The 16,077-nt window shown below is 42.8% G+C and overlaps 1 protein-coding gene and 1 long non-coding RNA gene across 11 annotated transcripts in view; one reads left to right on the forward strand and one right to left on the reverse strand.

Annotated features, from left to right (window-relative positions):
* The window catches only part of Slc24a2 (solute carrier family 24 member 2), a 235,455-nt gene that overhangs the window by 213,555 nt on the left and 5,823 nt on the right, over positions 1 to 16,077 (forward strand). For all 5 annotated transcript variants that reach the window (XM_021252901.2, XM_021252902.2, XM_004838341.4 and 2 more), the window contains 2 exons: positions 2,516 to 2,659; positions 10,832 to 10,921. In XM_021252901.2, coding sequence (XP_021108560.1) covers positions 2,516 to 2,659; positions 10,832 to 10,921 — 234 coding nt within the window. The remainder of the gene's footprint in view (positions 1 to 2,515; positions 2,660 to 10,831; positions 10,922 to 16,077) is intronic.
* Positions 1 to 16,077, reverse strand: part of LOC147825895 (uncharacterized) — a 122,078-nt gene that overhangs the window by 40,046 nt on the left and 65,955 nt on the right. For 2 of the 6 annotated variants that reach the window (XR_015439910.1, XR_015439909.1), the window contains exon 5: positions 3,462 to 3,545. The exons of 3 other annotated variants lie outside the window; for them this stretch is intronic. This is a non-coding gene — a long non-coding RNA (uncharacterized LOC147825895). Of the gene's footprint in view, positions 1 to 3,461; positions 3,546 to 16,077 lie in introns of those variants that run through there. One more of the 6 variants, XR_015439912.1, reaches the window with a different exon arrangement.

Consider the following 16,077-nt stretch of genomic DNA (forward strand, 5'->3'; position numbering starts at 1 on the left):
GGAATTTCTGCTGGAGTATGCAGACAGCCTTGCTCCTGGGGCACCTTTTAAGGCCACCCCAGGATTCCAGGCTCCTGTACCTCCCCACAGAGAAGTTCCCCCACTGAGACTGCTTGCATAGCATAGGACACAGCTCTTCTCTTAGTCCTTTTCTGCCCTAGCAGCAGCCACCTCAAATGCAACTTTGGAAGCCTTACAATACAGCTAATTGTTTGCATTGGATAGTGATGTGTTTAGAGCTTATGCATCTAAACAGACAATTATTTTCTATTTGATAGTGGCACTGCCTGCCTGGTGACTTTGGCAGATGGAGAAAGGAGCTAATCTGTAGATTATAAGCAGAAGGGTTATTGATGAAATGTCACCATCTGTTAGTGTCATTAAAATGATATGAGTCATAAAGAGTTGCTTTTGGGTTTTTTTCCTCTCAAAAAAGGTTAGCTTAGAGTTTACAGAAAAGTTGTTAGATTGTGGATGGCAGAGGGGACCGAGCAGGGAGATGACAGCTGCCCGGGAAAGGGAGGGAGCCTGATGACTCCTCAGATCAGCTTGATGGAGCTTTGGGGAGGTGTATGGTCTGCTGGAAGAAAACCACCATTCGTGTGAGGCAGGGTGCTTATGAGGAATGAGGTAGCACCTCACCTCTCTTCTGCCTGTTCCTGGCTCATCTGTGGAGGTGGCAGTGGGGAGTGATTCACTGGAGTCAAGAGATCATGTTATATCTGCACAGGGACAGTTAGGACGCGCCTGTCTCCTTAGCCCATTGGCCCCATGAAACATAGATTATTCTCATATCCCTGACACCTTGGAAAGAAAGCGAGCCCAGAGGGAATGAATGATTTTTTTCTGTTGCTTCTCCTCTGAGGAGGTGGAGATTCTTGGCACAGGGACTGGAGCCTGTACACACCCACCCCTCCATCCGGGGCGGGAGCCTGGGGCTGGAGGAAAGAACGGTGATGGATGAGCCTGTGCATTGCACTAGCACGGGGCTGGGCCATGTGAGGCCCTAGGGGACCAGAATACCCTGTGCCACCCTCCTAATTCTGCTTGTTCATCTGATCCTCTTCATTTCCTCATATTTGCAGTTTATCAACTCTTTTACCCACCACCAAGGACACTTACACCCAAAAGAGAAGAACCTGTCATGATCAATCTTTTCTAATATGGCTCCAGACCCTCTCCTATTCTTCTTATGGTTTTTAGTCTTAACTCATCTCCTGGAGAGAGGTGAAGTGCGGGTGATGTGTGATCCACTACAAACCCTTCTGTAGGCCCCTCAGGTTTGCAAATACAGTACTGCCTCGAGTTAGGGCCCCATCTAGCCCTGCCCTCCCGTAAAGACCTTTACCATCTGGCCTCAGCCTCCCCTCCTGCCACCCACTTTGGGACAAAGTTGCGGGGGTCATTTCTCCCTCGAGGAAAGTGTGTGATACTGAAAGCAAAAGCATCAGGCAACAGCAGCTTCCTGAAGCCTGGCCAGGCTATTTCCATGGTCTCAAAAGGAAGCCTTGGCAGAAAAGTTCCTGTTGCTATTTTGAGATCTGCTGCTCTGTCCTGCTGCTGTACTTTCATTTTTAAACAAGTAGGGGAGGGAGTGACGTGTGGTGTCCACAGAGCTGTGCTGCAGGCTCCCAGGGCCCAGCTGACAGGCTGAGAGTCACCCTGCCGGGCCAGAGCCGCCTTCCATCTCTTCCAGCTCCGGCACTGCAGAAGCTGCTGGCAGCAGTGGCTGGCAGGCAGAACCCAGGCAGCACGCTGCCGAGTCGGACTGGGAAGTTTGCACCCTGGCTCAGGGTCCCACACAGGGTCAGTGTCTTGTTCAGCTTGAGCATCTGTCTCTCTCAGAACTAAGGAATATGTTTTTGCATAATAAGCCTTTGGCTGCAAGTAAAATGGTTTAAAATTCAACAAGCTGATAAAGCAGGTTAAAAAACATACCCATGCAAAAAAAAAAAAAAAAAAAAGAAAATCATTGAATTTATTCCTGGGCCAGGGGGAGGGAGTAGAGCCTCTCTAGATTATTACAGAATTGTTCCTGCAGTGATTTTTTCACTTGCCTGCCAAAAATCAGTGCTCTACAAAACAATAAAAGAAGATTTCAGTTTCATCAGTGCTCTCCCCCCAGGAATTCTGAACCCCCTGGCACAGTCCTCGGGGAGGAGGAGGAGGAGGAGGAGGAGGAGGGAGACAGGCTCCTCTTTGTTGCTCTGCAGATAAGATTTCTCATGATAAGTTCATGAATAGCAGCTATAGCCCACGTCCAGTAATCAGTTGACAAAAGTGAGCTGAAGTGTGTTGAAGGACAGAGAAGAAAGTTCTTCCAGGCACACAGCTGGGCAGTTTCCCACTTGGTAGCAGACCGGCATCTCTTATAACCCTAAAAGCACAGTAGAAAGCAGGCCCAGGACAGGTTCTAGTGAGTCTGGAGCTCCCAGGCCCTGCCTTGTGGTCTTTCTGCTTGGCCTGTGTCACTGTCTTCACTGTTGTGTGTTCTGTTTGCTCTCTCATTCTACAGAAGACCACAGAGACAACTGAGGAAGAGGATGACCAACCCCTCAGCCTGGCCTGGCCTTCCAACTCCCGCAAGCAGGCCACATTCCTGATTGTCTTCCCCATAGTGTTTCCTCTCTGGATCACCTTACCTGATGTTCGAAAGCCTGTAAGTATTTTTGAAACAGGTGTCTTGTAAAGTATAACTCCCTAGCACAATCTGCTCCTGTTTGTGTGAGGGGACAGGAGGTGACAGGGAGATCTGGGTATTCTTATGTATGCCTGAAACTTCTGTGGACACAAGGTCCTAGTGGTCATTCAGGTTATCAAACTGCATAGCACCTGCCTAAGTGGTATGAAACCACTTAGGCATGGTATGGGTATGGGTCCTGCAGCCCAGGAACTGGAGGAGAGCACACTGGATATGGAGGGGGGGAGGGGGGATGTCTGCTCCACAGTGTCACCTTAGCTGGGAAGACCTGAAAGGCTAGGGTTACTCATGGCTGGAGCTGCAGCTGTCTGGAGGATTCTGGACCTGGGGAAGAATCATTCCTAGGCAGGGATGGTTTACTGCTGCCCTGTATGTGGTCCTTTGTGTGATTTCATGCTTCCTCACACCATGGTGGCCTCAGGACTGTCAGATGTCTTGCATAAGTGGTGAGGGTTCCAAGAGGGAGCCTTCCAATGGAAAAGGAAAAGGCTGCATGATCTTGATAACCTAGTGTCAGGAATTTCGGAGTCACTTCTACTTTGCTCTACTGGCCAAAGCAGTCACGAGCCAAAAGTTTCCATAGAATACATTGTGTCACATAGCATATGACTGTCTTGATAGGAAGAGTGTCAAAGAGTTTGCAGCCACATTTTAAAACCACCACAGTGATTGTCTCTGGGAAGAACAACGAATAGGAGGTCTGAATAGGAGGACAACTCACTTTTCCTTGAATTTTCATATATATACATAAATTACTCACTTAATTCAAAGTTTAATTCAGGCCAGGGATTTAGCTCAGTGGCGCCACACCTGCCTCTCAAAAACAAGGTCCTGAGTTCAATCCCTAGTAACAAAAAAACAAAAAAAAATTTAATTTAAAGAAATGCATTTGTGTAGGGAAAACACCTATATGTCTTATCTTCTCCCTCCTGTATTACTATCAATACTATCTGCCCTTATTAGGCACCAGTCCTGTGAACACAGAACCACTCTACAGGGTAGATTCTGATTGTAGATCAAACAAGAGACCAGCCCTTCCAGGACTGTGGAACTGGGTTCTAGAACCACATGTTAGTTCTTGCTGAGGAAGTGAAAGAGCTAATGAGAGCAAAGGGAGAAACAGCTCTGCTTCTCAGGATGGCACCACACACATACACTTCTTCAACAAAAGCAGGTACTGCCATATGTTAAATTCCACACGAGGTCTTTTCAGTAAACTACATGGTAGAATCTCAGGCAATATCTAATGCATGAATGTATCTATTACTGGCATAAGTAGAAAGAAACTTAGGTTCAACCAAGTCAACTAACTGAACCTGATCCTTTCTGGAAGACAGAGCCAAGATTCAGTCCCAGGTCTGACTGAGTGACTTTCTTCATATTTCCTGATACCAGAAGGTGGACATCTGGGAAAAAATCATTCTAAAAAGCATTTGGAATAGAATATTGTGATAATATCCAGCATAATTTAGCATAAACCTTCAAAAGACCCCAGATGATCCTACTTCCTCATTTGAAAAAAAAAACAGAAGAATCCCATCCTGTTAGCCTGGCCTGTAAATAAAGAATTCAGCCTGGTGGAGAGCCATTTAAACACCAGGAAAGGACCTGCTTTGGGAAGAAGTCCTAAAATTAGAGATTTACTTGTAAAGGATGCATATAACAGGTGTGGCTAAATTAAAACAATATTTGGGTTTCTATATTCAAAATACAACTGCAGGCATCTGTTCTATGCAAAGGCCTGGCTTGCTGAAAACCCACAACCAAATAGTTCTGTGTGGCTCGCTCTCCCCAGTGACTCAGATCACACTGACATTTCTGAAATCTCTGTCTCCCTACCTCTTTTTATATCTCTATCTTTTACACTTCTGTGCTGTTTGCCCAATGCTTGTGTTTGCTGCAGCACTGTTTTTAATCCCCACAGAAGGTCTAGTGCCATGAGGCCCCAAGGAAGGGCGCCATCTGGTGGACAGGAGGTCCACCTGAGGCGGGAGGAGGTGCCCAAGCTCCCGGCCTGGGTCCTCAGCACCCGGAGGACCCTTAGCATACAGGGTGGCAAAGTGATCGTCCTGTCTTGAGCTAAAAGCTCAAGGAAGCTGATAGACAAAATCAAAGGCTCCCAAACAGCAATTCCTGAAAACAAACAGAAACCGACCAGGGCAGTCATCGCCGGGCCATGGCCACAGCTCCACTGACTCTGTAATGCCAAAGGCCAGGAGGTAGGGAAATGAAGCTGCACATGGCAGGCCTGGCAACCAGTGGGGCTTTGCTACGTGACTCCCCCTAGAGCCAACCACGGAATGGACTAATTTTTCGTGTATCATTTTCTGAGTATACTATATACTGTTTCAGGCAGAAATGAGAATCTCATAAAGAATATTTGGTTGTTTTAAAATTTCCTCAGCAAATACTTACTAAGGATGTGTTATATGCTGCTAAGTACCGGGCTTGGGCCCTCAGCGAGATATAAAGACACAGAATTCACAATTTCTCTCCTTAAGGAGCTCTAAGTTTAGTAGAGGAAACAAAGCATGCCCACATAAAACTACAAGGCAAGAGTGTACTTCTGTATTAAGAAGAGGCACTGGACTCGAACCCAAGCCTCCTGACTACCACATTCTGTCAGTTGACTGCAGTGGTTTTTCCCCTAATTTATTAGCTGTGCAACCTTGGGAAAAACTTCTCAATCCTGGATAACATTTCTCCTCTGCTGGGAATAAAGCTGTAGATTCCCTGCCATGACATTCTGTGATAAATAAAAAGAAAACTACCAATACAATATTGCAAACAAAGGTGGCCATATATCCAGTTTTCCTGGGAGAGTCTCAGCTCATGTGCAAAGCATACCAGTTTGGACAAATTATGTGTGCATCTTCCACATAAATGAAGAACCCATGCCACTTGGTGCAAAAGCCATTAAGACCCTTCTTGATCTTACTTAGTATGGAAGAGTTTCATTAAACTTGATTTTGTATGAGTTGTCTTCTGCCATGTAACACCATCTTAGGCTTGCTGACTTTAAACAACATGCATATTTTTAGTCCATAATTCTGTGAATTAGGCTGGGGATTTGGCTCAGTGTTGCCGCCGCCTGCCTCACAAGCGTAAGGTCCCGAGTTGGATTCCCGGTACCAAAAAAACAAAACCAAAAGCATAATTCTGTGAATTGGAGGTTTGTATTAGGCTGAGCCAAACAGTTCTCTTGGGGAATGATTACCACAGGGCTATCTCAGCTAGAGCAGCTTTACCTTGCTCCATGTGGTCTCTGATCAGTAAGTGGCTACCTGGGCTTAGTCACAGGGTGGAAAAGTGCCAAGAGCAGCAAGAATGAAGACTACAAAGTTCTTGTGAGGCCTCTTTTCAACTTACATATTGTCATTTCCACCCCAGTCTGGTGATCAAAGCAAGTCATTAAAATGAGCCCAGAGTCAGGGGCAGACAGACCTCACCTCTTTGTGGGAGGAGCAGCGAAGTGCCATGGCCAGTTTTGCCATCCTACCGTGGACCTGTGTACTTCCAAAAGGCCTCTTGAGAAAACATCCAGGGAGAGGAAAGGGAGGGGAGACAAGTATTAACTGACAGACCCCAGCTACTCTTTAAGGCCAGGAAGCTGTCTTCTCAGGGAGATTTTTAATTGCTCGTGGAGATAAACGTCTAAAACTTTCACAATAATTACAGGGAAAACATGATTGTATACTTGTAGTTTCAGAGTAAATAGCACTCCCACTTGTTTTTATTATCACTTCATTTATATGCAAATTATATGGCAGTGTTTATTGGATGGTACATAATTTTAGTTTGGGTAATTAATATGAGCTTCACATTTATAGTTTTCTTAAATTAATGGCTTTGTTTCAAAAGTAGAAGAACTAAAATGTAAACCTTACTGAGAAACATATCTTCAGTGAAAGTTAAAATTAACAAAATAAGGACCCCAAAAGTTATCTTCTCTCCTCTTGTGGGCTAGGATAGGTGCCCTTACAAAACAGGAATATATCTAATGAGGTGTGAAAATTCCTGGAGCTAGGGAGGAACCTGAGAACTCAGCTAGGTATTTGCAATTTCTCTCTTTTGCTCAGTCACTGAGTATTTATTGTTTGCTATGAGCCAAGCATGGTTACAGCAAGAATGAAGTGATTAGTACCCAGAAAGATTTCCTGTTGTCCAATCACAATTAGAAAGAGGCAAAGCCAAGACTCCAGACCAGTTCTCCACAGTCACTTCCACTCCCCAGTGCTAGTTTCCTCATCTCTTTAAAATGAGGATAATATTGTCTAGTAACAATTTTTGTCTGAGTCCTTTTTATCTTAGTTACTTTCCTCATCACTGGGACAAAATACCCAACACCTGCAACTTGAAGGAGAAGTTTATTTTGGCTCAGGGTTTATAGAGGTTTCAGTCCACAGTCACCTGGCACGGCAGAGGGGCATGGTTAGGGCTGTTCCCTGCATCAGAGGAGCAGAGTGAAGGGAGGAGCCGGGGAGGAGCATGGGCCTCTAGGCCACGCCTCAGTCAGCTCTGAACCCCAGAGCCCACCATGTTAAGTCCACAAGGCTCTTGGGAACATCTAAGCATAGACCATAGAAATGTGCTAGGGACTTTGTTAGACATTTTAAATCTTCAGAACAATTAGATCTTGATACTTCCTCCATTTTTCAAATAAAGAAACCAAAGCTTAAAGAGATTATAAATAATTTGTCTAAGGACTCATCACTGATAATCAATCTGTGAACAGAGGTTCCAAGCCAGTCATGTTGACCCAGGCACCGTGCTATTAATGTTCACGGGATTGTTGTGGAAAAACTGTCAAACGTGTATGTCAAGCCAGGTGTAGTGGTATACATCTGTGGTCCCAGAGGCTGAGACAGGAGGATCACAAATTCAAGGCCAAGGGCCAGGATTTAGCACAGTGGTTTCACTGCCTGCTGTGCAAGCGCAAGGACTGATGTTCGATCGCCGGTACCAAAAAAAAAATTCAAGGCCAACCCAGGTAGTATAGTGAGATCTCTCCCCCAGCCCCCCAAAAGCAAAATTCAGAACCTTGCACAGAGTAGATGCTTGGTAAATATTTGTTGAATTTAAATCACTAAGGATATGGCCAATTTGTGGAGCTAGCTAATGTCCAGCAACTTTTTTCAAGCCAAGCCAGTAGCATTCTGATACACTAAAAGCTTTTAATGAGAACATTAGCTGTCAATTGTCTAAGTGAACCATTACATTGGAAACAAAATGGACAGCACATGGACCCAATTGCTTATTTGCTAATTAGTATGAGGCCTATCCCGAAAGATGTCAGCGTGAGCTACCATTGCTAACCACAAATCAATATGCTAGACCTTGGCTCCCAGGGCTGTGTTCTTTCTTCCAGTGAGACTGGTAACCAGTAAATGTACAGGTGCTATGGGACAGCAGTATATGGAATGACACCATGGAGTCTAAATAAGGAAACTGTTCCAGGAAAAAAATGAAAGAAGAAATCGCATGGGTTGTGAGGCTGGATGTGGTGAGGTAGTTTGACAGGGAAACACTTAGCCAAACTGCTGATGCATGACAGGTTGAAACTTCCAAAGCTGGAACAATATGGGAGGTTGGGGAAGGCAGATGGCCATACAGCTGGAATGCTAGTCTCTATTTCCTTGGTACTTTTTTTATTTTCTGACATTCACAGCACAGCCTAGTATTATGATGATTATCATTATGTCTCTGGCTGGGTATATTTTGGGCATTACTGGCCCTACTTTTCTTCAGAAAAGAGTCAGCATAACCATATATGTTAGAAGCTCATCCTAAAAGCCAGGCAGATCTAGGTTTGCACTTTATCTCTACTGCAAGATCTGGGTATAGAGCAGATGCACCGCCTTTGGCTTCCCCAGGTTTATAATGAAGACCCTAAAATCCACAAAGAAATTTATTTTTTAGCCTTTTTTTTAGCCTTTTATTAATGATCTCCTAATTAAAAATTTGGTACTTTTTGATGCCTGTTAATTGCTAATCAGTTTCTTGATTAAGAAACATGAGCATCAAATATCGAGGAGTTTTTCACCAAGAGGTGATTTAAATTTAGTTCCTTTAAGTCTTTAGTCTAATGCCTTGCTTTCTACCTTTGGACAGGAATGTTCTAGAGTTCAGTGATGATATTTTCCAAGTGAGATAGAAGGTCAAATGATTTGATTCTGACTAGTGAAATCATCTCAATGAACATACAAAGGTAAAAAATTAAATATGGAAGATAAATTATAATTGCACAGTTATGAAAGGAGCTAATCTGGAGAGTGGGCTATGAAAGGATGATCTCCCAGGACATGAGCACAGATACCACACTGTGAAGGTTGCTCTCAGCTTTCTTTATGTGATGCTCAGAATCAAGCACCAGGTGATGTTCACATCATGTGTAGGCCACACAGCCAGAGGGGCTCTGCAACAGAGCATGACCCTGGCAGCTGGGAACTCTTGTTGCACTCAGGTTCCTGAGACAATGACTCATGACCAGAGGACAACCTGGAAACTCCAGTCAGCTCAAAGTTTTTCCTGGCTCTTAGCACTGCCTTGTGGAATCTGGTCCCTAGAATCCAGATGAACTCCAGGTTTAAAGAAATTTACTTTCAGAAGTGAAGATTTCAGTCCCTACTCTGAAAAACTGAGCACTTTATTCTCTGTTTCACCTGAGTCCTTGTCCAAAATATTTTCCTTCTAAGAAAGAGAAGAAGCACAAGGAGCCATTTAAGGGTAAAGTTTTAGGTATCACTATGGCCCGGTACCCCCCAATTTATTTAAGCCCACTTGGTCATCCAGACATCCTAGCTGATGACATCCTAGCAAAATCAGCAATCATTTAAAGAGAGAAATTATTATTGTTACATTTAAGAACAGTATGAATATAAGAACAGTATGAATATAAAAACATTCACTGAGATTAGAATTAGTAGAGAACATAAGCCTGGCTTGGAGCTTATACCGTCATTATACCATAGACATTCAAAAGATTAGGCGTACAGGTTTTATCTTTTTTTCCTAATCGAGCTCTCATGGGCCATGGCAGAGTGTTCTATATGATGGCCCCATCAGCCCTTCAGACAATTGAAATTGCTTTTGTCCGGGCCAACTCATTCTCATTTGTGACTAACATAGCTGAATAGCATTATCAAAATGAAAACTGGAATTGTTTCTCAGTGTGGAAAGTTTTGAAATAAATAGTGTTTGGCTATAACAGGGAGAAGCCCTGGGACAGCAGTCTGCTGTCTGGGCATATTTTAAGGGACTCCAAGTTTTCCACAAAGAGCATCAAATCCAGGCCTCCACAAAGCCTGGATGTCCTACGGTTTCATCAGATAAAAAACACTGCATTTTGGATGTCTTGCTTTTTGGTTAATATGCTTGGAAACCTTAAAAGTATTCGCAATGTAAGCCTGAGATTGTACACAGCCCAGCTGAAAAAAGAATTGGACATCATATGGTGCGGTGTGAAAACAGGAGAGAAAGCATTCCCAGGAGCAGTCACTGACCCGTCCTCCCTTTCCCCATCCCCAGATGAGATCAGCCCAGTTGGGCATTTCTGCCTATATCCACTCCATCTACCAGGTGTGGCACCACCGTGAATCTGTATAAGCGGTGGTGGTAGCTTCATCTGCATGGCTTTCCTGGCAGTTCGTGGGACGTAAGAGCTGTTTGTGAATCCTCCCACTCGTTGTTCAATATAATTAATCCCATGGGTTTCTGGCAGGTGGGTCATTAGACACGCGGTTTACAAGTCGTAGAACCTGATTCTGATGAACTTGGGAGCAAACTAAAGAAAGGAGAAGTCTAAAGTTGTAGTTAACAGAATGTCAGAGAAGCTGAGAAATCAGGCCTTAGAAAGGGCAGGAGCAGAAGTTACCTTAGCATCTACCTGCAGGAACTAATAGTTATTCTCTTTAAGAGACTTCCAGCCCAGGAACCAGCATTATCATCATTCAGCTCCCCCCAATTTCACATTTCCAAGAGGCAATCAGGGGTAGGAGGGGGCTTTTGATTGTTAATCCTACCAAGACATGGGAAATGCAGGAGAAGTAGTTGCAGTAGGTGGTTTTAGCTTTGAACTCCCCCATCACAGTTGACAGTACTAACACTCTTCCCTCTTCTGTTGTCTTTTAGTCATCAAGGAAGTTCTTTCCCATCACGTTCTTTGGCTCCATCACTTGGATCGCAGTATTCTCTTACTTGATGGTCTGGTGGGCACACCAGGTAAGACTTAGACTGATTTTTCTCTAGGCTTCGTTATAGGCAACAGGGAAAGGGGATGTTACCAGAAGCCCTGCAGTGGGTTCTGGTCTCCTGTGAGCCACAATAGCACAAGGCAAATTGAAGAATAAAGATAGGAAATGAGACTTAGAGAGGAAGCTGGGTTCTGGGCCTGATCAATACTGCTCTGGGCAGCAAAGTCGAAGGCACCCCGAGCTTGCCACTATTTATTGGGCTCATAGAGAGTAACAGATGACGCAGAGGACATGATAATCCTAAATTGACAAGGATCTTATAATTGGAGGAAGTATCAGATGTCTCAGAGGTGGCTGTAATCCTATGACCATGAGGATCTTATCCTGACAAGGATCTTAGGTCAATGAGAAGCTCACGTTCATTAGGATGGTGAGATGAGCAAAGATGTTCTTACAATAGGAAGTGGGATGAGTTAAGCTGCTAAAGAATTTGTCCCTCCCCAGGTGAAAACTTTCTCTTGTTACTCAGTTCTCAAGGAACCAGGATGTCTTCAGCTGATGTAATCTTGCCCTTGAGTGTCACAGCATCATAGGACTATTGAGGTTTCAGCTGTGACCAGAGGCAAAATGGAGTTATGTTTCTGCACATCATAGCTGGCCTGTGGGCAAAATGGAGTTATGTTTCTGCATGTCATAGCTGGCCTGTAGGCAAGAAGACTAGGTCTAATCATAATTTAATTGTGAAATGATTTTTCCCAAAAATTATGTAGAATGGCTCCCAACACTTGGTTGCCAAGTGTTTGGGTCACCAATGTGTTTGCTTTCTGAAACTGTCATGGCAACAGTGGACATACGTGTCACAGAAAAATTACACCTTACAGAACTGAACTTTCCTTAGTCTCTGAGTCTTTTCTTTCTCTCCAGGCCTTTCTTTTCTTGTAGCCTGGAATCACATCAGCAGAGCCACTGGAAAGCTATCTGAGAAGGCAAGCCTGACTGCTTCTTGGTCTCCATAGTCTGAACCCAGGCCAACCCAGGCATGGGACAAATACCAAGGTGTTAACTTTATCCTGGACTAGCCATTTAGCATGGCTTTCACTGGCCTTTCAGAACTGGTCTCAGGAAAGGACCTAGAAACAAAATGACCTCTTCCTAGAGCTTCAGTTTATGTAAATAATGATATATTTAATTTTTACCACTTTAAACTCAAAACCAATCATAATACCTTTGTTCATAATAACAGTCCTTGAAAAATATGAAGAATGAGATCACAGCAGTGACCATTGTTAACTGAATGTGTACTATATGTTGGGCAATTCATATCCCTTTGTCCTTATAATCTTGACATTAACCCTGTACATAGATTCAAATCCTATGAGAAAGGTACTACTGTTATCTAAACTCTCCAGATAAAGGAGTTAACCTTGACAAAGAAAATTGTCAATTAATAATAATTTAAAGAAAATTAAGTTGACAAGAAAACTGTCTGAAATCATAGAACTAATGAACAGCAGAACAGCAGAGTCTAACCCAGGGCTCTGCAACTCCAAATGCATACCTTTAATCTTTACTATATAAATTCCAAACTGCCCACTTACAGCCTTTGTTTAATATCATCCTTAAATTATTATTCTTGTTAACATAAGTAAGATGTAGCAATTTGAAATAAAGAAATATATACCAAGAACATACGTGGATAGACTCTTCAACAAATGTTGCTGAAATAATTAGATTTCCATATGCCAAAATAAACTAATTTAGATCTTTACCTCTTATCAAACTCAAACATTAACTGAAAGTAGATCATATTTCTAAATATAAATGCTAAAATTATCAAACTTTCAGAAGGAAGCATAGAAAATCTATATAACTATGTTCTCTTTCTATCACTGTGGCATAATATCTGAGATAATCCACTTACAGGAAAGAAAGGTTTTTTTGGCTCACAGTTTCAGACATTTTGGTCCATGGTTTTTTGGTTTCATCACTTTGGGCCTGTGGTGAAGAAAATCATGGCGGGGAGTATGGCCTGGATGGCCACGAGCAAAGAGAGAAAGAGGAGAGGCTAGAGTCCCAATATCCCCTTCAAGAGAATATCCCACTGACCTCACTTCCTGCCACTAGGCCCTACCTTCTAAAGATGTCCACCACCTTCTGATGCCATTAACAGCGTGGGACCAAGCCTCCACCACATTCCAGATCCAAGCTATAACAACAACCCTATTTGATCAGCACGTGGTCATATGCCTAAGCTTTTCATTTTTCCTCTAACTCCTCAAAAGTTAACTGACGGGTGCTTCAGGCAAACTTTAAAAGACTAGTTCTCCTTCAGTGACAGGTCTCCTTCAGCACATATTCATCAGGGGCTAAGGTGTAATGAAAATTCTTCGCTATTCATGTGTTTTCCTACATTGTGGCTTGGCCCCAGTAAACTAGCTTTTGTCCCTGCTGCCAGACCCTGGTTGCTATTCTGATAATTTACCAAAGGAAGGGAGTGATGTCTGAGTTATACTGGCTGATATGTCTTGATCAATGACTTTATGTCTGACACTGTGCTCTCTGCTCTCTAAGTATCACCACATGCAATCATCATGTCCACTCTGAGTGGGTGTTGTTATCCTCATTTTACAGATGGGGAAAACTGAGGCATGGAAGGTGGTTCCTTTGTACTGGAGGGACAAACTAGGATTTGCACCAGGACTTCTGTGTCCCAACCCAGTTTTTAACCCACTGCTGTACTTCTCCTCTTCGATTTCTTCCCTTTTCTGTATAAGTGGCATTTAAACTACAAATACAGATGATTCCTGTAAGAACTTAAATTGTTAAAAATGTGTTAAATAAACTGGAACTTTCTTAGGGTGACAATCATTTCGTCATCATCTTTATAGTCCTTGACATTTCCTTCTTAATTTAACCAAAAAATAAGACATTAAGGAGAATGTTTTGCTCACATAGAGCACACCTGTGCAAAACTCATGTACTTGTTCAAGGAGAATCGGTGCAAACCATGTTGGGAAATCACCTGTGTGTGCGGATTGTTCAGCAAATAGATATTCAGAGCCTACCTTCAACCAAGCTGTGCTCAGCAGATAAGGGGCACTGCAGCGACCAAAGCAAGGGCCCTGCGTACACAAAGCTTACTCACTGGTGTGAGCACTGACTCTGTGCCATGTGGACAGGGTAACCTACTCAGCTCACCAGGCTCTGGGCCAGACATAGCATCACAATAAAAACACCTATGTTTTTAGCTTAGTAGGAGCCATGATATAACTTAGAAATCAGAAAGTGAAAGAGATTTAGGAATGAGTGTATCTAGTCCCTAACTCCTTTATCCTTACATGCTATTTCAGTACTTCTCAAACAAACTTTAAATAACCCCCGCCCCCCCGCCAAGAAAGAAAAACCTCTGGATGTCACCAAGTAAGCTGATAGAAACCAAAAAGAAAGTATTATCTTAAAGATTTTCAGAACTTCAGAAGAAATTATGGGTCTGACCATCTTGGCTGCTGGGAAAATACATAAAGCTTTTGTAAAGTCGCTAAAGACAAACAAGTTACTAAAAAGAATGGAAATGCTTTCATCTAAAGCTAGACCAACTGTCTTAATTACTTTTCTCTTGTTGCTGAGACAAAATATTCGACACCCAAAGTTAAAGGGGAAAGGTTTATTTAGCCCACAGTTTGTAGAGGTTTCAGTCCATAATCGGCTGCCTCCAAGGCAGGGTGGCATGGCAGAAGAGAAATAGTTCATGGTGGGCAGAAGATAGCAAAGCAACAAGGGATGACCACAGCTCTTTTTATCCCTTATATCTTATTCAAGCTACTCAGGCCAAGTAGCACTCACCTTAGCATTGCACCATGAATTAATCTTAGGGTCACACACTCTAGATCCAGCCACCTCTGAAAAAGCCCCACCTATGACTACATGAGGCTTTGGGGGGACATCTAGACACAGCCATAACACCAACCCTCCAAGCAGAACTCATCTGTCTGAAGAGGAAAAAATAAAAAAGAAATATAACTGCTGCATCCCCCCTTTACTTTTCAATAATGATATACTATTTATAGAAGGCTTCTGTACAAATTACTCACAATCATTTTGTAAGGTAGATATTATTATCCTCACTTTATAGATAAAAAAGCAAAGATCAAAGACATTGTACAATGAAACCGTTAGCAGTAGTTTAAGTCCTTAATAATTACAAAAGCCAATGCAGGGCTGGGGATTTAGCTCAGTGGTTCTGCCTCCTGCCTTGCAAGCACAAGGTTCTGAGTTCGATCCCCAGTACCAAAAAAAAAAAAGCCAATGCACATTGAGGCCATACTTTTAAGTGAAATAAATAGGACACATGTGTAAATACCAAATAGTTTCTCTGGTTTGAGAAACTAAAAGTGTAAATAAGGATCAAAATGTATAATTGATAATTGAAATAGGAAGAAAAGGTCTAAAGGAATAAGGGAAGTGGGAGGGAAAAGGAAAGAAGGGAAAGGAAAAAATGGAAACAAAGTCTTTGTAAATAGGGAGGAGTGGAGGGGTTAAAGGGAGGGCAGGGAAATGGGGAAAAAATAAGAACCAAGATACATCATGTAAAGGTGCAAGATCCCAATGATGAATGTAACTGCACTGTATACCTAAAATGTGTGAATAAACTTAATGAAAAAAATAATAATAATAATTACAAAAGCCAGACTTTGGGCCAAGTTCCCTGCTTGTTTCCTGGTTGTTGTTTTTCTGGCTGTTCTGGTCAGAGTTTTATATTGTGAGACCTGAACATTCCCAAAATCATGTTTCCTATGGAAATGGCAGAGGCTAATAAGTGTGTTTAAGTGTGTTCAGACAGTAGGAAACATTAAGGGAAATGGGGACACTGAGTCAGTTCCTAGCCTTCAATGGTAAATCGAAGAGTGGATCTGCCCCAGACTAGGTGTCCCTGTCAGGCGCTAGTCCCTGGGTTCAAAGGCCACTTGGCTTTCATAACTCTAAAGAGCCCTCAAACCTCTTTCTTCTTGAATTATCTATTAATACTCAGATGAACATTGCTAATTTCTTGGGTCTGAATGTCATAAAAATATAAATTCCTCTATGACAGTGATTGTAGCTTATTTACCATTTCAGCATTTAGCAGAGCACAGAGGAGGAACCCATTAAAAGTGGGTTGCACTGAAATGTTTGTGCTTTGACGGT

This window comes from Heterocephalus glaber, unplaced genomic scaffold (genome assembly GCF_053883595.1).
Source record: "Heterocephalus glaber isolate CG9 unplaced genomic scaffold, H.glaber_assembly_v1.0 deba00001481, whole genome shotgun sequence".
NCBI classification, from domain to species: Eukaryota; Metazoa; Chordata; class Mammalia; order Rodentia; family Bathyergidae; genus Heterocephalus; species Heterocephalus glaber.